Raw genomic sequence first — 27,348 nt, 5'->3', positions numbered from 1 at the left:
TGCTCCTCCTTATCACTTCCTACTCACTTCTTGACAGTGGAGCCCCCTCCCTGCAACCATGGCTGCTGGCAGAAATCCCAGAGAGAAGGGAGACAAACCAGAGCACATGGAAAGTTCCCCAGGCTCCATCATGTCTAGTCCATGACTGGTGCTTGCTTCTTTCACCATCCATGTTGAATGGGAGTTAAAAATGGAAAACAAAACAAAACAAACAAACCCTGCCGCTGGAGAGGGATCAGTGGATAGAGGGTCAATAGATAAAATGTGACCACACACATCCAAAGGGTAGACTTTGGACACTAGAACAGCAGGTGTGGGTACCACCTGCTATCCCAGCACCGGAGAAGCAGAAAAGGGACCTCCAGACAAGCTAATCAGACTAGATGAGTTAGCAGGCTCCAGAGGACTCTGCTTCAGTAAATGCATATGCCTACACACACACACACACACACACACACACACGCACACGCACGGAAAGAAGAGAAGAAATGGGAGGGATTACGACAATCCGAGTTGCTCTCCTCCCTTGGATCTGTGTTTCAGTGCGGAAGACATCATCTTGCCCGCCGCACTCACGTCCCATTTGCTCAGATTGGGAAAAGAATAATCAAGGCTCTAACACCTCAAAAGGGATAAAGTGACCCGACTGGCAGACTAATAGCAAGACAGCGGCCACCCCGCTTGCTTTGGCAGTGGAAGCAACTGTTTTGCTATCAGTGTTGAGTGAAGTGGACAGGGTTCTGTGTGTCCCCAGGGCCTGGCCTTTGAGCACAGCTGAAGTCCTCCCCTTCATCCCTCCATATTAAATAATCCCAGTTCTCTGGCATCAAGGTTTCCGTTTGCAAAAATTGTGTAAGTCTATCTACAGGCTGTGGTTCCAAGGCTTTGTCTTGCTGTGTGGTGGACGGCTCAAAGAAAATCCTCATCGAGAAGCCAAAACAAACAAACTAAATAAATAAAATACAATAAAATGTCAGTAGGCACGCCGTGTGAAAGTGCAGAGTGGGTGAGCCCGTCTTCGGTCCGTTTGGTGGGACAGCAGGCAGCTTTCTGTTGCCAACTCCGCGGTAGACAGGGCTGCAATCACACTGTAATCTGAGTCCCTCGTATCAGTTCCCTGTCCCAAAGTGCTAGAGAGGAGACAAAGTTATGAACCCTGCTTGGAGGACAGAAGAACTGATTACTCACTGTTTTTACAGAAAATTACAGTTTTCCTTGTAAGCCCAAGTACAGTCGGTGTCATGGACTCACTGAAATTGGACCTGAAGTTTCTCTCTGGGCAATGAGAGTCGAGGGCTTCTATTCCAGGAACATTGGCTTTACCCAACCAGGAGAGATTATAATTCCGGGGTGTCTGGGGAGCCAGCACCATTGCATTGGTAAACAGCTGGCCTTGGGAACACATGGACCTGTGTTCAGTCCCCTGCTACATCCACCACCACCACCCCACCCCCCCCCCTGCTCCCTTTAGAACCCATGTAAGAAGCCTGGCATGGTGGTATGCATTTGTCATTTGAGCACTGAGGAGTTGGGGACAGGCAGATCCGTGGGGTCTCTGGTCAGCTAGCTGAGCCTACTTGGTGAGTTCCAGATGTGTCTAAAAACAAAGTGGACAGCACCTGAGGAAGAGTACCTGGATTGAGCTCAGGCATACACACACACACACACACACACACACACACACACACGCACGCACGCACGCACGCACGCACGCACACACACACGCACACACCTGCATGTCCCTGCATGAGTACACACATAAAAAATTATAATTTGGCACTATATGGATAATTTGGTGTGATGGGCTCTCCCTTGAGAATGGGTAATTTGTGTGTTTATTTTGTTCTTAAAAATTAAAACAATTTTAAGGACCTATGACATCTGGAGCTAGAGTTCTAAGTGGTTGTGAGTCAACATGTGGGTGCTGGGACTTGAACTTGGGACCTCTACAAGAGCAGCAAGTGCTCTTAGCCCCTGAGCCACCCCTCCAGCCTCTTTGAGAATCTTTGTTAGAAAAGATGTTACGTGATTTGTGAACATACCACACCGTGTTGAAACAATGAACTTTTTCATAGAGTGCCTAGGGGAAAGGTCTGTTGCCATGAATGTTTTCAAAGCATTGGGGATCTTGTTGGCATTTACAAACAATAAAAGAAGAGTCTAGACTAGATAGAAGGGCTCTTCACTCTCACAGTTATCACTCCAGGCAAAGGGTGGGGGAGGAGAGGGCTGACTGACTGACTGGGATGTGGTAAGCTGTTAGTATTGGCTATCTCAGAAGCAGCAATCAACGAGGAATCCACTACTCAGTGCTATTTGTTGCCCCAAGTGGTTTGCTCTACGTGAATGCTTTATTTTAAAATTCCTCTGTAACTATTATGGGAATTGATGATGTGGAATTATATCTTAGTGCATGTTTTGACCTCTGGTATTCTACGATGTACACAGGTTTTTAAAACGTGCTTCGAACATTTGAAAATTACTCAGAACTAAAAACAATCTCAGTTCCCAAGGGAGGGGGATACATAACTATGACTTCACTCCTTTTGATGTTTTTGTAAGTGATGCATTATTTCTGCTTTTCACAGAAACATTTAGAGTCAAAGTCATCGAAATCAGTTATCCGCATTCACTAACTACTAACTGGTAAAGCCAGCATTTGAACACTCTCTGATGTCAAGGCTGGGCTCATGGAAGGCTCTGCAGCAGTGGAATGTTCATAACTGTTTGGTTAGGGTACCAGGGTGCACAGGGAGCTACTGGAGATACTTGCCTCTTTGATTTTAGCACATGAAATATTTTATTACTATTAGTGGTCTTATCATCCAGTGGGAAGATGCTTTATGGAGGGGTTGGAGAGATCTAGCCACAGAAGGAATTTGCCAATTGGCTGCAACTTATGATCAGGAAAAGACCAACATCTGAAAGTCTCCCTGTTTCTAGAACAAGTGACACATGGGCTCAATAAGGCAGAAAGTTCCTCAGGCAGCTGGGAAATGGGACTAGAAGGGGTGTGAGGGGATGGGCAGATACGATTTAGTAAGTTTTGCAAAAGGGCTTATCGTTGGGTCAAAAAAGTCTGGAGCTTTAAGACATGCATACTTGTGACTTAGTGAACTCAGCCTTTATCATCGTCTACATGATCTGCAAATCTCATGTCCCAGACATGGACACAGTTGGCAAAATGATCAGTTCCGGATTCCAGTGAGCACCAGTAACCCATTTGTGAGGGCTTTGTTCTGACACAGGGGCTCTATGGTAACCTCTACACAAGCATGCGTGACATCAACCCTAGAAAATAGCTGCTTGTAGGTGTAAAAAAAAAATGTGTATGGGAAGATCAGGAACTAAATCTGATCCTGGTTGTGACAGCAACCTTGGCTTCTCTTCAGGTAACCTGTATCCCCTCTGATCTCTGATCAGTAAAATGTCACTCTTGATTCCAACCTCAGTGTTCCAACTCTTCCTTACTCCACCTCTGAAGAATCATGCATCTGAAGCTTGACTAGACACTCATGCGATGGCATGCTTTTTCAGTGACCGGTCGCATCTTCAGGTCCTTAACTGGTTTCTCCCCTCTACAGGACTACCTGGGAGCTTGCATTGTCCTCACAGCATCCATCGCATCCATCAGCGGCTCTTCCAGTTCCGGCCTGGTGGGTTTGGGGCTTCTCTATGCCCTCACGGTAGGTATTCATGCAAAAACATCTTTCTCTCCATGCAATGCTGGGAGAACTTTCCATGGTAATTATCAACCCTCTTCCATGGACACTAGTGAAATTTTAAATTTATAACAAGGTGTTTACACACAGGAGATTTGAGCCTAATGCTAACATTTTGGGGACAGCTTAGATTAATTCATTCCCCTTTTTATTTTAAAGATTTTATTTAATTTTTAATTGTGTGTGTTGTGTGCATGCATGCGTGCATGCAGGTGGTCACCGACGCCTGAAGAGGGTGTCAGATCCTCTAGAGCTGGGGCTACAGGCAGTTGAAAACCACCCAGCATGAATGCTGGGGATCAAACTCCCCTTCTGCGAGATCAATGCATACTCTTAGCTGCTGAGTCCTCTCCACAGCTGTGCCTTTTTCCTTTGAGAGGTGGGAGCGTGTATATATTCATGTGTGTGAGCAGGCCATGTGTAAGTATGGGCACTTGTACCGTGGAGATCAAAGGTTAATGTCGAGTGTCTACCTCCATCACTGCTTTTGGAGAAAAGGTCTCTCACTATTTGCAGATTTGGCTAGACCAGCTGGTCGACAAGCCCCGGGTTCTCCTGCCTCTGCTTCTCCAGTGCTGAAGTCACAGACTTACGCTACTATACCCAGCCTCTTATGTGGGGGCTGGGGAACCAAACCCATGCCTTCGTGCTTGTATGGCAAGCTCTTTGCAGACGGAGGCTTCTCCCAGTCCCGTAGATTCCTTTCTGGAACTGACGCTAGTTTCCACAACCTTCTCAAGTTGCACGGGCATCCTGTTTCTGAGGTTGCTTGGGCTCCATGTCTTGGGTTGTTTACATCCCAACTGGGGTGTGAATATAAATGAGACTAGCTTGCACCCGAGTGGAATCAATCCTCCACTGTGTGGGCGTGTGGGCGAATCAGAGAATGTGAAAGACAGACATGGGAGGGCTTGAAGAACACATGCCTTCTCTACTGATGCCTCCCCATGCTCTCCCTGCTGCCTGCTGACCTGCAGGACTTGTGAACTGGACCGTGTGATGGGCACTGTAGAGGTTATTCTGTCCCCCAGCCGTTCAGTGACCATGACAACTGCTTACGTACTTTAAATGTGACGATTTTTGTCACCTGATACAGATAACCAATTATTTGAATTGGGTTGTGCGGAACTTGGCTGACCTGGAGGTCCAGATGGGTGCAGTGAAGAAGGTGAACAGTTTCTTGGCTATGGAGTCTGAGAACTACGAAGGCACCATGGGTATGTGAGCATGACTGCTCTGGGAACCTTGCACTGACTTTGACACTGTAATGCCAAGAGAATCCCTTCTCATCTTTATTTACATTCCTCCATTTCTTCTCTTCCTACTTGTACTTATTTATTCATTTATGTATGTATCATTAGAGCTCGGGGGCTGTGAAATACGTTATGTCTATGTAGGCCAGGCTGGCCTTGAACTCACAATTCTCCTGCCTCTGTCTTCTGAATGATGGCAGTATGTATGTAGGCACTATATCCCTTCTTTTGACATTGCTTGGTATTAGCAGCGGAGAATAAGCAAAAGTTTAGTCTTGGGTACAAGTAGGCTCAAAATAGAGGTTATCCAATAGTATTTAGAAAGAATTGTTAAGGTATTGGGGCCTTATGCCACTGTATTCTCTTTCTTACAGCTTTGTTAACTTAAACATAAAGCAACTTGAAAGTGCTAAACAAGATTCTCAAGTCTATTAGAACGACTGCCAGGAAAGTTGATGATACACACAGTATGGCCTTCATTAGATGCACATCTCAATCAAACTGTATTTGTCCCCCGAGTCATTCAGTGGCTTTCTGGTTGGTAAAGTGCATGGTCCTGGATATAGCTGAAGCCACTAAGTGGCTCTCACCACCTGCCCAGCCCCATTTCTCAGCCACCCACGTATGTCTTCCCTACACAGAGTAGCATTGTGCATGTTCCTTTTGCCTTTATTTTCTTCTCTTACACACACGTGAAATCAATTTCCTAAGCTTCATCTCAAGAGCTGATTTTACTTCAAGTCCCCCTGGATGCCACAGTTCTCTATACTCTACTCCCAGGGTGCTTTGCTTTAACCCCCCCCCCGTGTGACTGTTCACGTAGAACTGCAGGCGCCGACTTCATGTCTGCCTCCCAGAGACACAGCAAGCCTTGTCTTTTATCTTCCAATAACAGATCCTCTCACACTAGATCCTCTGTGTGCCTGTGGGATCCACTTACTTGTACCTCAGTCTCCAAGTGAACCATCTTTACTTTGCTTGAATAGCAGTGAATGCTGGGGTGCCGGAGAGATGGGACGATGTTAGTGATCACCCCCTCCCACGAGCTGAAATTGTACAACACAACAAAGGCAGGAAAGCAGAAGAGTAGCCAGTGCAGGGGTCTCCGAGAGTAGAAAGCGGCCAAGGAAAAGGAAGTGCTGTGTGTCTACGGGGAAGTTTCAAAAACCAGACCGAGAAGGAAGAAAAGAACTCAAAGGAACTTAAAATTCTCAATCAATGTTGTTTACTTTGAATGTGTTTTAAATAAAAAAAAAAACTACCGTAGTTTCAGTATTACAATGAATTTAGGGGGAATTATATACACACATATATATATATGCATTGCTAAAACTATTTCTGGAAATCGTATACATATTTAAGTGTGTGCGTTTCTTTCTTCATCCATCTCTTAACTACCCTTGTCTATTCTACTGCCCCCCAGATCCTTCCCAAGTCCCAGAACATTGGCCGCAGGAAGGCGAGATCAAGATTCATGACCTATGTGTCAGATATGAAAATAACCTCAAGCCGGTTCTGAAACATGTCAAGGCTTACATCAAACCTGGGCAGAAGGTACGGGATTCAGGCTGTCTGATTGCTTGTCTGCATAAGTCGCTGGTGGAGTCCCGATCACCATGTCAGCACCCACTATGGGCGTCCGGGCTCTCATTCCAAATATGCTGTGGGCAAAAGTGATCTGCATGAAATAAGAGGGGCGAGAGGGGATCCGAGCAGGACACCCCCGTGCTCCCAAAATTACTCTGCCCTTCATTAGCCTGTCGTCAAAATCAGAATGGTCAACTCCAGACACGCCATTTAAAATTTCTGATTTCTGCTTCGGAGCTGTACTAGACGTCTCTGTGACCTTTGCCTCCGTTCTAGAACTGCTCTGAGATGACTTCTTTTGATTCCAATTTTAGAAGAATATGTGTAGGGATAGTGGGTTCATTCTTATAAACCCATCTCTGCTCGGCTAAAACCAGGCGCTTATGTAAGGTCCAGCTATAAACCAGTGCTGAAGCGAAGCCAGGAATGGGAAACTGCACAGAAATAAAAATCAGGGTGCAGTCGTTAGTTTAGTGGGGGCTTCATTTTTGGTCTGAACTCATGAGATCTAAGAAGGAAACTGTGATGTAATTATCTGAGCAAATCTGGACTTTTCCCATGGTTTCTTGACTAAACTAAAAGTAACCTTGGCCCCTTTCGTGTCTTTGTCTGCATCTCCATTCCCCCTGCTTTTTCTCAGGTGGGCATTTGCGGTCGCACTGGCAGTGGGAAGTCGTCCTTATCCCTGGCTTTCTTCAGAATGGTCGACATATTCGACGGTGAGTTGTTATGTAAGTGCTTTGCCATCCAGGGAGCCTTTCATGGCTCAGAGTGTAAATGTACATGCCACCAAGACTGACAACCTGGATTTGGTACCCAGGACCTACAGAGCGGGAAGAGACTACTGACTCCCGCGGGTTGTCCTCCAGTTTGCAAGAGCACCGTGGTGTGCACACCTGTGCTTGTGTGTGTCACATGCATGCACGCACACACACACACACACACACACACACTCTAAAGGAACAAAATGCTTTTAAAGTAATAAATCCAAATCAATTTACCTAATTATGCAAAAATAAACAGCAAATATTTAATTTACCAGGACGTTATATCCTGCACATAGATCAAGGTAGGCACCCCAAAGATAACAAAAGAACATAGAATTGGAAAATAAAGTGATAGTCTAAAATGAAGGCCGAGTGACAGCTGCCAGCAGGCTGTAATAAACTTACAGAATGAACAGCCACCACATCAACAGATGGAGGTGAAATTTTGAGAGGAAAGAAAGGGGAAGACATACTAAAAATACATCTTTCTCTACTGAAGGGAAACAAATAACACAGAACTAAGAAACCGGCACTCATAATTTAGCTGTGTGACTTTTATAGCTGTGTTCTTAATTACACAGTTTAATAATTCTGAATGTTTTGTGTGCAGACAAGCCTTGCTGTGAAATGCTAAATTCATGTCCACAATATCCAGAAATATTTAATCATCTACTGTAACAGCAGAAATCATTTAATCTTAGTTTTAGAAAAATAATGTCATGTTTTTAGTTTATCAAATTGCTATACACAGGCCAACACCTAAGCCACCCTGAATGAAAGGGCTCCAGCAATGACCCCTACCCTTAACCCAGGAAATGGCTGCTACTCCTGTCTCTATTGACTATAGCGATAATTATAATACTTTGTATTACACTTAACAGCTTATATTATTTAATTTGATCTACAAAACAACTTCTGAGATAAAAGATAAGTTTGTGAACAACAAGACTGAACTGTATCTGGACACAGTGGTACATGCCTTTAATTCCAGCAGTCAGGCAGAGGCAAGTAAATCTCTGTGAATTTGAAGCCAAACTGTTCTATTTAATATAGTAAGTTCTGGGACAGCCAGCTGCATAATAGAGAGAACCTGTCTCAGTGTGTGTGTGTGTGTGTGTGTGAGAGAGAGAGAGAGAGAGAGAGAGAGAGAGAGAGAGAGAGAGAGCCATAGAAATTAGAATGAGGGAAATTCAATGTCATAGTATCCACCACCAGGTTGGGTAGTGGCTTGTTTATTCCATGATGGGCAACACCTTCAGCAGAGTTTGTGTTTCTGGGCAATTAACATGGTCCAAAGACAACTGATGGTTTTCATTTAACAAAACTGTGGTTATGGCTGAGCTTATTTGGTCAGTCTGACCCTCAGGCATAGACAAATGTGATTTCGGGCCCCCTGAGAACTATAACTAACTCCATGCTTTTTTAGTAGCAGGGGTCGATTAATATGGTAATAGACAATGTGTCGTCCCTGAAATTAACCGCTGCCTCTCATGCTCCCTGCCTCTGCTTGAATAAGCCCCTGCTTATTACAACATGGGCTGTAGCCACCATGCCGAGTGCATCATATTTGTCTCACAAGGAACCCTGTCCTTTTGTGACAAAGTTGAAGAAATGAATCTCTCGGGTAAGGGGGATATGGAGAATGTGATTTCCTCCAAGTCTATAGGCAATATGGGCTACCTTGGTAGCACCTGAATATGTTTTCCTGTTCATAATGCATTGTGTTATTCATCATAGCAGTGAGTGACAGGCAAAGGCTTTGCCTTCAGGACACTTACACATGTGGAGCTGGACAAAAAGAAAAAAAATAAGAAAACACATACAGGATGTCTGATTCCAACAAGTCCTACAAAGCAGAATAAAGCAGGAAGGGAAGGTAAAGGAATTCTAGAAGACAGGGAACCCAAAGGAGAAGAACGATATGGGCTTCCATGGCCAAATAATGAATAATAGCAGAGCAATCCTTCAGGGGAAAATATGACAGAAAGACAAATCTCCCCAGAAGTGTACGTTTTGTTAGAGACAGATGTTTCTGATACTGAAATGGCAAGCTTTGCATTCTGCGTTTCAACCCAGAACTTGGACACAGTCATTTATTAATTCATTCACCGGTGGGGCTGGGGACTGTGCCCAGGGCCTCACACCCAGGCAAAGGTGGGCTAGAGTAGGGGAGAATGGTTTTAATTATTAAAAGGATAAAAATCTCTCATGAGTTTGCTGCACGTCTGTGGCGTTTGTTTCTGCACGACAGGGAAGATAGTCATCGACGGGATAGACATCTCCAAGCTGCCCCTGCACACGCTGCGCTCTAGACTGTCCATCATCCTCCAGGACCCCATCCTGTTCAGCGGCTCTATCAGGTAAGAGAGCGAGCGCTACTGTGATGACTTCCCCGAGAGAGATGATCAAGGCGAGCACGCTGCCGAGCACGCTGCCCCACCCACAGCTGGAGTAGGGGCCCCAGGTGTGCCGGCTTGGACATGAGCTTTGAACGCTCTTCACCTGTTGGATTCTCTGAAGCCCACAGTGCAGAGGCGCTGCACCCCACAGACACCCGCCTAATTTGTGTGTGTGTGTCAATCATGGGCTCAGCAGATAGTATCGACCATCTCTCTCTGCCTCGATGCCCCTCACAGCGACTCCCATCTCAAATCGCTCGGACAACGCGGCTCCAGTGGTCTCCGGCCCTGGTTTGCCATTTCCCCCAATCAGTAAAAAGCATAAAAACAACTGGAGTATTTACTCCCCCAATAGTTGCTCTTTAATATGTTGTCCGATTAAATCCCCTGGAAACGCTTTGAGGTCATATTCTCACACACACACATACACCCCATGTTACAAATGGTTGTTTTGAAACCCAAAGCTGTTGTGGCCTTCCCAAGTTCATTATTCCGTGTAAGTGGTAGAATTGTCATCCGTAGCAGACTGGCTGAGTCCAGGGTCTACCTAGACATCTACTGGATCATCCGGTGCGTGTGGGAGGGACAAGTGTGCACCTGAGGGGCCTTTGTGTTTTGTTTGCTTTTGTCTTTTTCTCTCGATTCCCTTTCCTATTACTTAATTACGAAGAAGCATTTGCTACCTCCATTCAAGAATTACTATTTACATTGGTTAAAAAAACTATGGAATATCACTCGTTATTCACCTGTACGATTTCTTTAATTGAGAGTTCTGAGGCCCAGCCTTAGACAAAGAACTACAGGCGACTCAGGAATACTGAGGGTGGGTTACATACTCTTCTCCAGGGGAAGAACACCAATTTGTTATTCAATATGAAGTGGTCATCCCTGAAAACATATTCATGCAAGTAACATTATATGGTTATGTTTCTATAATTCTACATATTCACATATGTACACACACATATATATAGACAGACAAAGGAATATAGGCCAATGTATATGTGCATACATATATACAGACAGATAATTACATGAATATAAGCCATAAATAAACAAATAAATATAGGCCATAAATTTGAGAGACAGAAGGGGGGATGTTTGTGAAGGTTGATAGAAGGAAATAGAAAGGGAGAAATTGCATAATTATATTTTCATTTTAAAAATAAAACTATTCTTAAAAAGTTCTAGATGTGTCAAGTTAATCAGCAGTATTGTATCGGCTTATCCCTCTGATACACTCTGAATACTTCTGGTGTGTATTACATATTCCCACATAGACTTGGGTGTTTAGCATCAGTTCTACAGGATATTTACTAGACAGTATTCAGGTTGTACTAACAAGCATAATACAGATGCAGGAAATCACATTGGTCCTATATACTGTGTATGCAAATCTGCCTAATAATGTCAAAAACTTTTGTGCTAATGTTAAAGTCATTCATACTTTCATCACTAAGCAGGGATTTTGTGCTTTCTTTGAACAGAGGCCTGTTCTGACATTGACCGTATTGTCTCGTGTTTATTATTAGCTGATAAACGGAGGTGTTTCCTTGCAGGTTTAACTTGGATCCTGAGTGCAAGTGCACAGACGACAGGCTCTGGGAGGCGCTAGAAATCGCCCAGCTGAAGAACATGGTGAAATCTCTTCCGGGAGGCTTAGGTCTGGTTTCTGTTTATCGGTTATTCAGTATGACACCATTGACTCCACATGCCTCGAGCTCCATGCTCTTTAGAACTGTGCAATTCTAGTGCCAACTTCCTTATTTAAAAATTACTTATTACTTAATTGTATGGCTGTGTCCCTGTGTGTCTGTGTAACATGTGCACACAGTGCCCACAGGCACCAGAAGAGGGCATCAGATTGGAGTTACAGGAGGTTTGAGCCACCGTGTGGGTGCTGGGAACAAATCACAGGTCCTCTACAGGGGCAGCCAGTTGTTCTTAACTGCTGAACCATGTCTCAGCCCTCACCTGTGTGTGTTCGCTTTAATAAAGTTACAGTAATGCCGGAGATACAATGATAAAAGCAAACTCAGCTGTCACCCACTGGGACAGGACAGATTGGTGGGGTGATCTAATAGAAGAAGTGGGGTTGGGGTTTGGAACGTTCTATTACTTCTAAAGCCCTACCACACATTACCCAAACGTGACCTTGGTCAAGTCACATGGTCCCCCTAAGTCTCCTGGGAGAGCTGAATGAAATGATAACCCCAAGGTCTTCTGGTCTTGCAAATGTCTAGCAGTATTCCTTAACTGTCGGCACACAGTTCTCCACACGTTGTCAGAAATACGATGAGCCAGCACCGTCTTCACTCTGCCTCTCAGGGGGCCATCTTGTCAACAGCTCGCCATGGCCGTGACGCACACGACATGTCTCTCCTCACTGCCCCCCCCCCCCCGCCCTCAGTAACTATTCTTAGTGAGTCTCTTACTTGCCCTGCCTCAGATGCCACTGTCACTGAAGGTGGAGAGAACTTCAGCGTGGGACAGAGGCAGCTGTTCTGCTTGGCCAGGGCCTTTGTGAGGAAAAGCAGTATACTCATCATGGATGAAGCCACAGCCTCCATCGACATGGCCACCGTGAGTTTACACCTTGGCTCTGAAAACCAATGTGTTGGAAGGAAATACATTGGAAAAGTAGGATATTCTTCTGACTGGGTTCTGAATCCTCAATGCTGTTGGTGCAAGTGACTCCCCAACCTTCTCCATGATCCACCAAAGGGAATTTCTGTTACCCAGACTCACTTTTAATAATCTCCACTAGTACTGGAGAGTCATTGATAATAAAAAGCAAACAACCAAACTCAGGCCAAATCCACTGGCAGACTACAGATTAGCAGGATTGTATTATGGAAAGGGAATCAGTATTAGGATTGGGGTACTCAACTTCTTCCTAAGTCCCACCACACACTGGCTAAATGTGAGTGGACAGGCAGATAAAAAGAATATAGTGGCTAGGGAATGCCACGCAGCCTTTGAGAAGGGGGCACTCTACTACTGTGACGGTATGGTTGGAACTGCAGGCCACTGTGCTAAATGAACCGAGGCAGTCACGGGAAGACAGATCCTGCATGGCCTCACTTACAGAGAATCTAAAAGAAATCAGTGTCATGGAAACAGCAGAGGTGTGGTGTGGAGCGCATGTCGGCATTACCTGGGGAAGACAGGGAAGGAATGGGAGGAGAAATAGAGGCTGTTTAGCAGAGGTCTTAGTCTGGAGGAGTGAGTGTTACTCATCCGCACTGGACCCTGATTTTCTGATGCTTTTCCAGGGGTTGTATCCCTGGACTCAACGGATGAGAGCAGTGTGTCAGAATAAAGAATAAGGCCACAGGTCATGAGAACTCTGAACTGTGGAATGCACATCTCTCTTCTCAGTAGACCATGATTGCTAAAGGCATCCACTGGCTACAACAATTTGTATCTGTTAAGGTTAATAATGACTTGAATCAAGAACGGCCTTCCCCATGAATCATGGGAAGGGCCAGAGCCTTTACGCTACTAACTCCATGCTGCTTTCTGGCTGCTCACTTCATATTGGGTGAAATTACCTCCAAATAAAACCACTGTTAAGAACCAACCTATATGAAGATGTTAACCTGACTCCCCCACTCCCCTCCCCCCCCCACACACACACTCTGTCTTTCTAAGACAGAGTCTCACGGTGTAATCCTGACTAGCCTGAAACTCACCATCATGCCCAAGCTGTCCTCAAGTTTGCAAATCCTTCTGCCTCTATCTCCTTAGAACTGAGGTTATAAGCACAAACCTCCATGCCTGGCTTCATGCCTTTTCCTTTTATTTTTTGCCTATTAAGACTAGTCAAAGTGCACTACCGAGTTATATGACATCACAATTGACATGGTATAAAACAACAAAATGGCCTAAATTGATATTTGTCAGCTTCAGCCAGGTTTGATGACATCGGTTCCAACATAGTGGAGAGCAGGAGAGGGCGTGAGAATACTTGACTCAAGCACCCTGAATGAGATGTGTGGATGACCTGCAGGAATGATACAGACTCTTCACAACAGCATTTTTCTTTTTGTTTTTTTTTTTAATTTATTTTATATAACAAAGTCCATTCAAATGAAAACAAACATTTATAGACAATATTTGGGAATTTGGGCGTTGTTCTTTCCAAACTACTTCCTGCTGGTAAGGGGCGCTGTCATGGGGGATTCGAAGAAGATTCAGAAATCCTGGCTGTAGTCTGTCAGGCTGCTTTGTCCAGCTGTTTTGAATATAGGATCACCTGGTACTCTGTTTCAGGTGGTCTGGCTTCATCAAACCACAGTAGTCTGGAAGGAATCCACATCTTTTCATTTTCTGTGGAAACAAAAATAGAAATCCTTTTCCCCAGTAACTTGTCCTTCAACTTAAATTTTGGAGTCAAAGCATTTTTTTATTTAATTTATTATTTTACATGTCGATCCCAGTTCCCTCTCCCTCCCTCCTTCCCTCTCTTCCTCCCTCCTTCCCTCCCTCCCTCCCTCCTTCACTCCCTCATACCCTCTCTGCCCTCTCACATGCACTCTAAACACCCTCCCCTCCCATCCCCCCACCCCAATTCCATATGTAGGGGAATGCCATCCAGCACAACAGCACTTTTCAAATATAGTCACAATCATAGTTTGTGACATAAAGAAAGGTACTTTGTTTTAAACATTCTGCATTGGCCAAAAATCCAAATTTTGGTATGGACTTGTTTACTGAGTCAAAGGTTAGCACCAGGGTAAGATTTGGTTGGCTTCAGCCACTTGCCGCTTGTGGTACACTCCTGCTGTTCATTTACCCCTCTGAGTTCCTGGAAACAAATCTGTCACTCAGATGGGCCACCGAGCTTTCCTTTCCAGACAGCAGACAAAGTGATGGATTTCTCACCATGATGCTTTCACACATAAATGCCACTACTGTACTTTCTTCTTATTCTCACCCCTCGCCACAGCCGTTATGTACCACCCCCATACTTCCTCCTCCAAAATCTTCTCCCCTTCTGCTCTCAAGTCCCACTACTACCCACCCCTATCACTTAATATCTTCCTCTGGTGCTGTAGAGCTGCTCAGCGTGATGAGCATGCGCTGCTCTAGCAGAGGACCTCAGTTAGGTTCCCAGCATCCACGGCAGCCAGCTCACAACAAGCCTGTAACCCCTGTTTCAGGGAAGAGTTTGGTGCCTTCTAGTTTCTGTGGGTGACTCAACATAAACATAAACACACACACACACACACTGATAAAATTGTTTTACATAAACTATTGTTTTAAGAACGATCTCTCCGTCCCTTTTCGTGGTCCCTTTTCCACTCATGACTACTGACTTTTCTTACATTTTGAAGACATTTCCCAAACACAGCTTGCTTCTAGCTTTGCTCCCTTGTCAACAGCACAGGAGATGTAGAGTCGGCGTGTTCAGACGGGACGGGGCAGTGGCATTTTGATCTTGGGGTTTAAAATATCTTGGTGAGAAAAGGTAGGCTCTTGAAAATTGAAACTTTTCTTTTCCTTTTGGCAGGAAAACATTTTGCAGAAAGTAGTAATGACAGCCTTTGCGGACCGCACAGTCGTGACCATAGCTGTAAGTGATGCGGGTGGGGACCACTCCATTCCTCTGTAGCTATGGCAATAAGGGTCTTTGAGCGTTAAGTCAAATAGTGAAATGCATTTATGTTGAGCTGTGTGTTTCTCTCCTGTTTTGTGTCAAATGTATCATATAGTTTCAGCAACACCATGTGAAGTGTAAGGACACCAGCTGATCACATGCAGTGACAGCGCTAGTTTTCAGACTCCTGATAGTCTTCAGGAAGTCCCTAAACTCCATCGCCTATAGAGCTAATATTTCTATATGGTTTCTCTGTTTCTACCCGTTTGCCTGTTTTCAAGTAGAAGACAATGAGATGCCCGTGGCTTGGGAAGATGATGTCCCTACAGTAGGTGGCAGCAGTCAGGTTGCTGAGTTGCTTAGTCTCAGTTTGCTTGCTGGCAAGGACATTAGTTTTCTGTCTTCCTCATTGTGTGTGGTCAGATGTCTGCTCTCATTACATCCCACTGAAGACGTTGTTTGATGAGACACCGTTTCCCCTCGCTGATTCTCTTCTCTCTCTCTCTCCTCCAGCACCGTGTCTCTTCTATTGTGGATGCAGGCCTTGTTTTAGTCTTTTCAGAGGGTATTTTAGTGGAGTGTGACACTGGTTCAAACTTGCTCGAACACAAGAATGGCCTTTTCTCTACTTTGGTGATGACCAACAAGTAGACCGGCTTGATCTGCTCTTCCAAGTGTCCCGTTCTCTGGTAGATGTCATAGCACTTGAGGCTGTGATTGAAGGGAGTGCTGGGGAGGAACTAACCATGGGGTATGGCTGCACGTGTCAGCTCACCCAGGTGCTTACATCATGTGTGATACTGACTGGGGAGCATGCTTATGCTTTCAAAGACAGCGTTTAGGAATAGGAAGCAGGTTCCCCTCTGTCCTAAGGATCAGTTGATTTGAGGCTCTTTTCTAGTCACCTTCAAAAATGCCTCAAGCCTTGCCTGCCCAAAAGAAGGTGTTAGTCTAAGTGATTACTTAGTGTAATTGCCAAGGAACTGAGGGGTTTAGGAACACTTGCTGCTCTTGGGAGAAAGCTACTCTCTGAAGTGCATATTTCTCAAACTACAGGAAATGACTTCCCATGGGGCCCAGGCAAAGGGAACCACACTTTCACAAATTCTCCTCATAAGCTCTGCGGTTTCTCCTTCCTGATGGGGGGCAGCCTCCTGAGTTCATTCTCACCACAGTAAATGGTCTAAGAAGCCCGAGAACCAGCTGACATAAAATACATGTGTGGAGAATTCCCTGTTGCCTCTTTATAAACAGGAGGACAGAGGGATGTAGAACCATTGCTAACCCAGGAGAAAAAAGTCTCTGCTCTGCATGAAGCAAGGTGGTAGTGAGGAATGCCATGGAGTCTTTTTCTTGAATATTAATTGATCTTTAAATGAAAAATTGCACTTTTAAACTCATTTCTAACTGTATTTGTGGGACACTTTTCACTGTGCACACTCTTAGTGTGAAGGTCATTAAGCTCCCAGCATCTGTCACACACCTAAAGGTCACAGAGACAAGGCATCACTGGGAAGCTCTGCAGAGGCCTGGGCTACACAAATGCCACACCAACGATAGGCCAGCACCACACTTGCTATAAGCTCCCTCCAGAATGATTGACAGGTCTGCCTTTCTCTGCTTCAAAGTTCCTCTGTTACCTTGGTTTACTGTCGCTGAAACGTTATAAAATTTCTTTAAAAGGCATGTTTTTCCAGTTTAAAAGGAGCCATTAAGAGCCAAATTAGTCCCTGGTATTTATTCAAGGAAATGCTTTGTTTCTCACTTTCAATTGGATTAACTTCTCAGGAACATTTTGAGATTTTCTTCAACACTTACTGACCCCACGTTTTTTTCAACAACAACCACAACAAATTAATGTGAATTTGATGGGATAGACATAAATTATATTTATTTCTGTTGGCTAAGATTTTTCAGTGTTTTTACATTTAGTAGACTCATTTGACTATTATTGTAATGTTTATAAAAACTGTCTTCATAGATACAAAAGTCAAATTCTTTTCTTCAGCATCTCTCACATTTCTATTGAAGAAATAATATTTTTCTGAAGAGAAAATGCATTAATAGTTATAAAGTAATTTACAAATTTGGGGGTACACATGGCTCTGGTCTTTTCTCAGAAATGGACATTGCCCCCAAACTTCTGAAAAATTTCTAAAAATAGCTTATGGATGACTACTGAGAACTTGGAAGTGGCTAGTCATGCTTGAGAGTCATTACATCCTTAAAATACATGTCACATCTCAAACAGCAAGAGCAGAAGAGCAGAAAAGGACTCAAGAAGATTATTATATTAGTTACGCTCCAAAATGCTAACACAGAGGACGAATCAGGGATATGTGCATATATATGTATGTATATACTAGAGTTGCATTCAACTGCCTGTTGCTACTTTTAAAAATGCATCTCCCAGCAAATTTAAAACTGCAGGAGGCTGACTTTACATTTTTATGGGATGAGCTGATCTCAGCAAGAGTAAAGGCCACCACCTTTAGAATTTTCCTTCAGCAGTTGGCGTTTATCATTTGCTTACGTGTGCCAGAAATGGTGTGCAGCTTCCACACAAATTATCTCACATCGTGCTGTATTGCAGTTTAATAAGGATCAGGATAAACAGATAGGCCGAATAGATGTTTATTCAGAGAGAAGTAACTTACAGCCTAGACAGATGAACACAAGCCGGTTCCACCGGATGCTCTCCTCTCTCTCCGCTTCCCTCCACCAGGAGAGCGTTCCTGGCTCCTCCTCAGACCTCCTTCCACAGGTCACTTCTGCCCCTGGTTCTACCCCCAATGGGCGTGGTCAGTGCCACAGAAGAAGACAGAATATCCCACTACAATTCCTCTTTTAGTTTAAAGAAAAGATTTAGGCTTGATACAAAACTATATACAAAATAGTGGATAACAAGTGTGCTCTAAGAAAAGGAAAATTGAGAACAAAATGACCTACATATCTAGTCCTAGGGTGAAGGCATAACGGAGTTTACAATAGAGTTGTCCTAAGCTGGAAAACGTAAGTCTAGTACCTAATATATCTAACTAGGAAGAGAGAATAATAGTTGTGATAGTTTAATCTTCAACCTCATCAAGACCTGAGAAGGAAAATAACGATACTAGGGTAGTGCGGATGGGCAACTTCCAAAAGATGCAGCGAGGACAGAAACAGCAAGCTACCTGGACAGTCACCCTAGGTCTCACAGCAACATTGGTACACCCAGTTTTGGCTAAGGCCAAGAGTAATTGACAGACCACAACAACAGCAGGGAGGTAGAATGGCTGTCTTACCCTGACTTGGCAAGGTCAAGCAGTCTTCTATATTTGTCTCCTGCAAGCACATAGGACTGCATGTCCAAATCAGTGGTCAAGGTGGGGGCAATTCTGTGCCCAAGAGGCCATTAGCCGAAGCGAGGATGAACTCCAGCAGGAGCAACAACAGTGTCCAACATATTTTTGGGAAAGTGCATGGTGCTGTCAGGAGCAGCAGTGTCTCATGTCAATGGAGTACTAATATTAAAACATTTAAATGCCATGTTCTTCAGGTCTATGAAGTGATTGAAGATTAAGCATCTATGTCTGACTAATCTCATAGGTAAAAGAAACATGCGTGAAAATAATCTTTAATACTCAGGAACTTAGCCAAAAAACTGATTGAAACTTTCCTGAATAAAGCAGGGACAAATACCTAAACAATATAACTATGTACATATATATATATATACATGTAAATCCCTAAAATAGAGGTAGAGTAGAAATGTCTAGACAAGAGGTAGAACTATAAAGGGCAGCATAATAAATATCCCAAATTGTATCAATATACAAAATGTCTTGAATACAAGCAAAAGTATAGATACTAGAATATGGTAAGAATAATGTGCATAAATTGTATCAATATACAAAATGTCTTGAATGTAAGTAAAAGTATACATACATATAATATGGCAAGAATAATGTGCATAAAACATCATAAATGGAAAGATTTCACACAATATGACAAAATATAATATATAATTCTTCCGGGAAGGGAATATAAACTTAATTTTACATAGGTTACCACAAATAATATATAACAATGTAAGCTGTATAATACTAATATCTCACTATAGTAAAATAATCCACAAGAAGATAGGCTAATCTACCTATATCCATTCTGAACCATACCTTTCCCAACCATACCCTATTCCTGTCTAAAAGAGATACCCAAATCTAAGCATCACCTTCCATACCCAACCCTGTTACTAAAACCAACCCAAAGAAGATGAATATTATTCCCAAATTTTCTTACTTGTGCTAGAAATAGTGTGCAGCTTCCACACAAATAATCTCACATCGTGCTGGAAGGCAGGAGACTTCGCCACCATCATTGTAGGTGCAAAACTACAGCACCCATGGTTAGGATACTGATGAAGGTCTCACAGGTAACAGGTGTGGAGACTGACATGTGAGTCAGTCTGTCATCAGAGCCTGCTCACATGTCATTACAATTCCCGTTGTGGTTGGTGAACATCCCCTGAAGTAGCCAGGTTCAGCGTCAGGATGAAATCACTTTGACCTCTGAAGCTAATGTCTCCATGATGATTCAATGATGATTCTGCTGGTCATTATCTAGGTCACCTCTCTATTTTTCTTGATCTAACTAGACCCTAACGATATCCCCAATAAGGTATAGAGAGGGGAGACCTTACTGAATAACATTTTGATTATGCACAAACACATGTATACGGTGCACTTAACATATGACATATTTTTGATAAATGACAGTTTTATTATTAATGTTCAGTAATGCCAAGGTACCAATTCCAAGAGGGGGCCATGGGAAGTGAGCCAGTGACTGATAGTGATGTCCATCAAATAAGAGACTACACATCTGTTATGAGCAGTTTTCCCACCAGCCTGGACCCACAGCTGTGCCAGCCCCAAATAACACACAGAGACACTGTATTAGATATAAAGCTGTTGGCCTGTTACTACTGTTTCTTATTGGCTAGCTCTGTCTTAAATATTAACCCATTTCTATTAATCTAAGTATTTCCACATGGTCTTATCTTACCAGAGAGAGGGTGTGAACCTCTGCTCTCTCAAGTCTCTACATGTTGAATCACCTCCTACCTCTCCCCAAATCCTCCTTGTCTCCTAGTCCCACCTATCTTGCTTTCCTATTGGCCAATTGGACTTATTCATTAACCAGTAAGAGAAACGTGTTTACAAAATGACATCTCCCATCACACATCAATAGTCCTGGATGACACAGTCAAATGCTGAATGCCAGAATAGACTTCCCCAGGTGGGATTTGTATACCTGTATCTCTCAGGGTCTCAGGGTCCTTCTTATGGCGTGTTAACCCAGGGACTTAGTGGGCTCACACATGAGATAACTATAATCAAGAACAAAATATAATTCAACTGGTTCACAATGGCTGGCTCCCTTCAGCAGTTTGTTGAGACACATTTATTAGTTGTCAGGTTTCAGTAAAATAGTGACACAACTTAGCTGCTCTAAAGTTAAGATAGAGCAAACACAGCTAACAACATTGGTTGGTATTTAAAAGTATATAAAATAATTGATTAATAGAAGGGGGTATTTCTTTGCATACTCCAAGTAAAGAGGCACTCATGCATGGCCAGTCTGTGAAATACTCATATTCACTGTTTGGCTCACGTGTTCAAGTTCATAACGACTCTCCCTGTTTTTTCGCACTCACACAGCACCGGGTCCACACTATTCTGACTGCCGACCTGGTTATCGTGATGAAGAGAGGAAACATTTTGGAGTACGACACCCCAGAAAGCCTCTTGGCCCAGGAAGATGGAGTGTTTGCCTCATTTGTCCGTGCAGATATGTGAAGGGATGCCTTGCAACACCGCTCGGATTTAAATGCCTGAAGTCAGTGCACCCAAGGGAGCCTCACTCACCTGGGCCTTCGTAGGACAGCACCATAGACATGGGCAGATTTCTGCATGCAAAGTTCAAGTTTCTGTTTCCTGCTTTGGTTTAACAGTTTCCTTAGCTACACTTCTTGTAGGTTCATCGGGGGTGATTTTTTTCTAACAATCAGGGTAGGTTAGAATAGCAAGTTACTTTAAGTGGTAAATCAGTTTGAGTGAGTCTGGTCAGTGTCTGTCAAACGTGGGAATTGGGATGAGTAATTGAGTGATCTATATTACCACTCTCTTCCTGGGAAGGCTAACTTTGCTTTGCTGTTGGGACACCTGTGTAGGAAGTGAATAAAAGAAAATCCATTTTCTAATGAAATACTCACTTTCATGATCTACCTTAGGAGAATATTTTTCTGCGCTCTTCACATTGATTTTTTTTTTAACTTTTCCCCCTTTTACATAATTCCCTGTCATCAAGAATTATCGCATTTTTGGTACCCATCTGTAAAGCCAACCTCTTAGAAGAGAAACATCATGACCAGAGGTTGAATATTTGAAAACATACTTGTTTCTATTTTCCTCTCTCCAATAAAGAGAAAGTTTAAGTTAGGTTCAATCCTTTAGCAAGAGATCAGTTAAGCTTTCTGGAGTTTTAATTCTTCGTTAGCCAGGTAATGACTCTGAATCCTGAGATGCTATATTATTCAGGACTCAAAAGAATATAGATAAATGGCCTTATCCAACACACACACACACACACACACACACACACACACATGCACACACACATATTTGTGCCACATTTTAGCTGCATGCTAATCTTGGCAAGTGCACATTCCTCAAGGGTACCAGATATTCCCTACAATCATTTCTGTGGGAGGAGTTATATAGATAGTGAGTGTTCATTTCTACTTGGCAAATTTCACCCATAAACATTGATGACATACATGTGGCCATTTGTCCTGTTCTAATTTTTGAGCAAAAGAGTATACCAGAAATCTGCAGGATATTAGGTGTCCTGTTTCACTTAAATGCTAGTTAATAAAGTCGAACTCAATGAAGGTTAGCTTCCCTATGATTCTATCTACCATGGTTTCTGTAACTCTTGCCCATCTGCTACAAGCTTTGCTGAGTTCCCTCTGAGCATCTTTACGCATTGCGAGATCTCAAGGACTCATAATTGATCGGGAATGCATTTGTTTCAAGACTTAAATTTTTTTATCAGTATATATCAAGGTGTAGACCCTAATGTAGGAAGTTCATAAAGATGGACAAAAATTATCTGGAGTACTTTGCTTAAGTCTCCACCTTTTGTCCCACATATAAAACTTCATTAGGAGAAAATAATAGTATTGAAGAAAGCCAGCAGATCACAGTCATTATCAATAAATTAGATCTCAAAAGTACTTCATAAAAGCTTGACTAATCTACTAAAATACTGCTGGTGTGAAAAGGTTCTGTTGGGGCTGAATATCCATGATGTTTGTCACCAAGTCACACCTCCTTACACAGAAAGGTTTGCCTACAGATGTAGCTGCTTCGGGTGTAAAACTACACGATCCTGGACAGACGTGAGTTTTCATTCCCTAGAGCCTTTACTTGATTAAGTTGAGTAAATGCTTGATTATTCACAAAACCAAACCTACCAAATGAAGTCAGGGGTGATGTTCTCCGCTAATTAATCATGCATTACTTTGTTTGTGTTACCTTCAGTGACAGAAAGGAATTTGTAGGCAGAGTTTTTCTGTGTCTCAGCAGCAGCTACCAAGTAACCATTCAGAGACTTATTATTAATGATAAATGCTCAGCCAATAGCTTAGACTTGTCTCCAGCCAGATCTTACAATGTAAATTAACCCATTTCTGTTCATCTGTGTGTTGCCCCGAGGCTATGAACTTCCTTCCCATGTTGCTTCTTCTGTGTCTGGCTCAAGACCCCCTCCGACTCTGCCCTTCTTCCTAGCATTCTCTCTGCCCCGAAAAGTTTGCCTACCTGTCTACCAATCAGCTTTTTATTAACAATGACAGCAATACATATTTACAGTGTACAAAGATTTTTCCACAGCAAGAGATTTTATGACAAGTTTAAGAAAATGTCAAGGAAAGAAAATAATCTCAATCAAGTTGAACTTTATGTTCATCTAACCAAATCAACATTGCACATATTTATTCTTTACTATCTGTAAAAAAAAAGCAATAAATGCAAAAATGTTTGTAGTAAAATGACAGGTTACTGGTGTCGTTGTGCAAGTAAAGATAGTTTCCCTCAAATGTTGTAACCCTTCAGTATTTCTCACAATTCTCCTGGATTTAGATCAGGTACCATAAGCTCTTCTAAGTACCATCTTTGTGCCCTTGATACTAAAAAATGCATAGCTCCAAATAAATATGTCCATTTATCAACTGATTCTTTTTACTGCTAGCCACATGGCTGTTTACTCTTTCCTACTCCTTGTTACTCTTATTCTATTTATTCTCAGATATTAAATTTGTTTGTTGTATACACTATGTTTATCCTCTATAGTACATGAGAACATACTGGCTTATCTCATTGAATAAACTAGTCCTTTTGTTTACTCAATTACAGCGAGTGACTTTTCTTCTGCAGACAATTCCATTGCATGTAAGTCAACATGCTTGCCAGGCCTGCCTTCATGATTTCCACGAGGCACACGTGTACCGCCTACAGGCTTCAGAGCTGTTTCCATTGAGTGGACCAGTGCAAATGTTCCTTCTTCTTCTCCTCCTCTTTCTCCTTCTTCATTTTTACATTTTTCACATCATTAACTAAGTGTTTCTATGACTGGACTTTTCCCAAACATTTATTGACTGATTCTTATGATTTTCTTTCAATCTGTCCCTTGTCACTTATTTTCTAACAGTTTTTGGATTCTGGGATTACAGGACTAGCTCCCATATTGACCCATTGTCTGAAACTACATGCCACCAGTTAGAAGGAGAAATACCAGCTAAAATGATGCACCTGGAACTTACACTCAGTAGCTGTAGGTTACTCACATCATGGATTTATTAAGCATTGGTAGGGTTCACTGGCTCAAAGTCACCAAGGAAGAGAGTTTATGCATTTCTAACAAGGGCCTCAGATGAGATTTACATATAGTTGGCCAAGTTTGGGTTAGGTCACCTAAGCCTATCCCACACCCTCCTCTCTCATGATTTAGCTGAGCCTGGCCTTGAACTCATGAGTGATCCTCTGGCCTCAGCCTCCCAAGTGCTGGGTTTCTATGCATGCAGCACCATGCCCGGGTGCACCAGCTTCTCTTTGTCACTGACATCACTTTACCCTGAATCCCTCAGATGTCTCCATGTCACGGAATGCATTGTTTGGTTCCCTGATGATGCAATCTTGTTTTGAATCTCATCTGTGGAGATGGTCAGGATTCCCAAAACCATTTTCTTTAGATTTGTCACTTACCAAGCAGTGGGAATTCTAAGCATGAACACTTCTCATGAGAATTACATGTGGGCTGTCCACATCTGAGTTAGCTATCGAATCCTTTGCTTGTGATTCTTCTGAGTTCCAAATGTATACGCCATGTACATGCCATGTGCGTCTCTACGTGTGAACAATAGACTGACATGCCTGGCTTGGGGGTGGTGGGCTGTTGCTGACATTTCCCAGTTTCCCAGCGTGGACAGAAGGAGTGGAAGGTATCACGAGGGTTATACTGCCACGTTTTGTTCTCCAGGTGCCATCTTTACATGTCGCTATACTCACACTGTGTGTCTTCTACGCGGGGTTTAAGTCACCTCTCATTACGTGTCCCGCAGCACATTTCTACTGGCCGTTCACATGATAGTCACCAATATTCTGTTTCTCAAAGAGCAAAGGTTGGGAGAGCCATGCCAGTCAGAATTATCAGGGGGCATCGGGAGCACTGGCGATGGAGACATGTCTAGAGGTCAGTCTGGGGACTGGCCAGACCCTCAGTTCCATTGTCTCTAGGTTTTCTTTTCTTTCTGTTACATTGCCATCTCTGCCACCGTTTTGCCTTGCATGTAGACTTTATGGACGACTTTGGCTTTCTCACTTTTCACACACCCCTTATGACTGGATTTGCAGGGGTCTTTTCTTTGCCCAGCCACAGAAAGCTCAGCTGGGAACGAGGAAAGGTAAGTGCTTCCTGCCTGTTCCCCAGTCTCCCAGAATCCCCAAGACAATCAGATGCAGCAGAGAGAGGGAGTCTAATAAAGCAGGAACTCATTTAGTGTCCCATAGCAGGCATCTTTTAAAGGTTAAAAAAAAAAAAACACGGAGCGGGAAAACAGCCAGACGATGGTTTTAAAGGTCAGCGTATCACACCCTAGGCATCCTGCGCTTTTCCTAGGGATCATAAGCTGTTCATGCAGTGACCTCATCAGGTGTGCAGGACTCGCCCCCTTGACTTCCCTCAGCCCAGCACCATCATTGACTGGCTCCTGTGCCCTACATATTTGACACAAAATCATCCAGCTTTCCAGCTTATGGCTACCTCTGCTTCTCCAGTTGTCTGCCCAGAGGACTGGGCAAGAGAGTACTCAGTTTCTTCTAACTCTCCTCTCCGTGTACCTAGAACAATTTTCTCTGTGTCGTCTAAGTCAAGGATTTGCCTCTGAGGTCAAGGCTGTGGCCCAGATGGTACTCAACGATCACAAGTAAAGTCTGGGGGGGGGGGTGGCCTGGTGATTAAGACACCCAAGTCCAGGTCCCAGCACCCATGTTGGATGACTCACAGCCACGTGTCACTACAGCTTCAGGGAATCCCACTCTGTCTTCTGGCCTCTATGAGAACTTACTTGTACCCACATGTGCACATACTCTTCCTTCCCATGAATGTGTACACTTAATTTAAATTATATATATATATATATATATATATATATATATATATATATATTTATGCAGAGGAAAACAACACAAATTAGAGATATCATGACAACCGGTGAGTGATCTCAGGAAACCCAGCTCACAGACAGTATGTTTAAGAAGAGAATGGTACCCTATAATGGCCTCTGATGCACCACACTGGCCATTGATGTCCTGTAGTGGCCATTAACACACTGTACTTATCACTGACCACTTTCATTTTTTAGAGGGAGGAGTGTTTAAGAGGGAGAATCTTTCCGTTCTGCCTGTCACACAATCAAATAAGCTGGCTGACAAACACTTCTGTTCCAGAGTCTCCCAGCCTTTCCCTACCATGGCTGGAGGAAGAGTCCAAGGAAGGATGTGTTTGTCTTTGAAAACAAGAAAACAAAACAGGAACTACCATGAGGAATCACCTCTGTGACTTTAAGCCCGAGTTTTACTTTCCTGCAGAAATGACTTTATGCCACACAGCTTCCATAAGGCCTTTCTCACAGCCATTCAAACAAGTGTTAATACCATGTTAGGGCTTCTGACCCATAGACTTTCCGTGCATTCTTCATTTCCCCCACAGGCTTCAACCCCGGACACTCAAAGGTGCCAAGCATTTAACCCAAACATCACAAGTCTGTGTCCTCAGCAAAAGAAGAAATGGTGGGTGGGAAGTTATGACTTTGGGGAGTTAATTGGGGCATCTCTTCTTCATTCCAACTGGACTGAGCTTCTAGAATGCATTCATTGTGATAAAATATTATATCAGGAACACAAGGCATCTAGGCCTTTGTCCAACAACCTGGGGGGGGGGAATTAGCAAGCCTAATATTTCATCAGGAATTCTTGGCTTAAATGGTATTTTTAATAAAACTTAGCTATGCCTGCCAATGAAACATAGAGATGAAATAATGATTTATGATTTAAATATTATATAACCTCTGTAACGTCTAGTACCATCTCATATCAAACAACACAAGAGAAATAAAATCACTGGGGAAAAGAACAGAAGAATAATATGACATCAGCTTAGACATTAATAGAATACATATGATAAAACCATCCTGTTAAGTTTTTGCAACAAGGGTAAGAGTAGCTGATATATGCTGCGTATATATGATAGGAACCTTGTGAGCAAGATCCAGTTTAATCTAGGGGAAAAAACTGCAAAGTAAAATATTTTTATTTCCTTTTATAACTGAGAATCAGAGAAGCCAACTTGCCCAAGCTTCAGTGGAGCTGAGAGGAAAATTCCAGAAATCTGACTTTAAGGCTGTATTCTTAACCG

The 27,348-nt window shown here is 43.2% G+C and overlaps 1 protein-coding gene across 1 annotated transcript in view; it reads left to right on the top strand.

Annotated features, from left to right (window-relative positions):
* Positions 1 to 21,348, top strand: part of Abcc9 (ATP binding cassette subfamily C member 9) — a 101,676-nt gene extending 80,328 nt beyond the window's left edge. Inside the window, exons 30-38 of the mRNA XM_051173324.1 lie at positions 3,585 to 3,686; positions 4,819 to 4,939; positions 6,399 to 6,529; positions 7,203 to 7,281; positions 9,581 to 9,689; positions 11,288 to 11,391; positions 12,178 to 12,311; positions 15,244 to 15,306; positions 21,033 to 21,348. Coding sequence (XP_051029281.1) covers positions 3,585 to 3,686; positions 4,819 to 4,939; positions 6,399 to 6,529; positions 7,203 to 7,281; positions 9,581 to 9,689; positions 11,288 to 11,391; positions 12,178 to 12,311; positions 15,244 to 15,306; positions 21,033 to 21,170 — 981 coding nt within the window. The 3' untranslated portion in view covers positions 21,171 to 21,348. The remainder of the gene's footprint in view (positions 1 to 3,584; positions 3,687 to 4,818; positions 4,940 to 6,398; positions 6,530 to 7,202; positions 7,282 to 9,580; positions 9,690 to 11,287; positions 11,392 to 12,177; positions 12,312 to 15,243; positions 15,307 to 21,032) is intronic.
* The last annotated feature ends 6,000 nt before the right edge of the window (positions 21,349 to 27,348 follow it).

Source organism: Phodopus roborovskii, unplaced genomic scaffold (genome assembly GCF_943737965.1).
Source record: "Phodopus roborovskii unplaced genomic scaffold, PHOROB, whole genome shotgun sequence".
Taxonomy (NCBI): domain Eukaryota; kingdom Metazoa; phylum Chordata; class Mammalia; order Rodentia; family Cricetidae; genus Phodopus; species Phodopus roborovskii.
The sequence above is the reverse complement of the archived record's forward strand: the minus strand, read 5'-3'. Positions and strand labels throughout refer to the sequence as shown.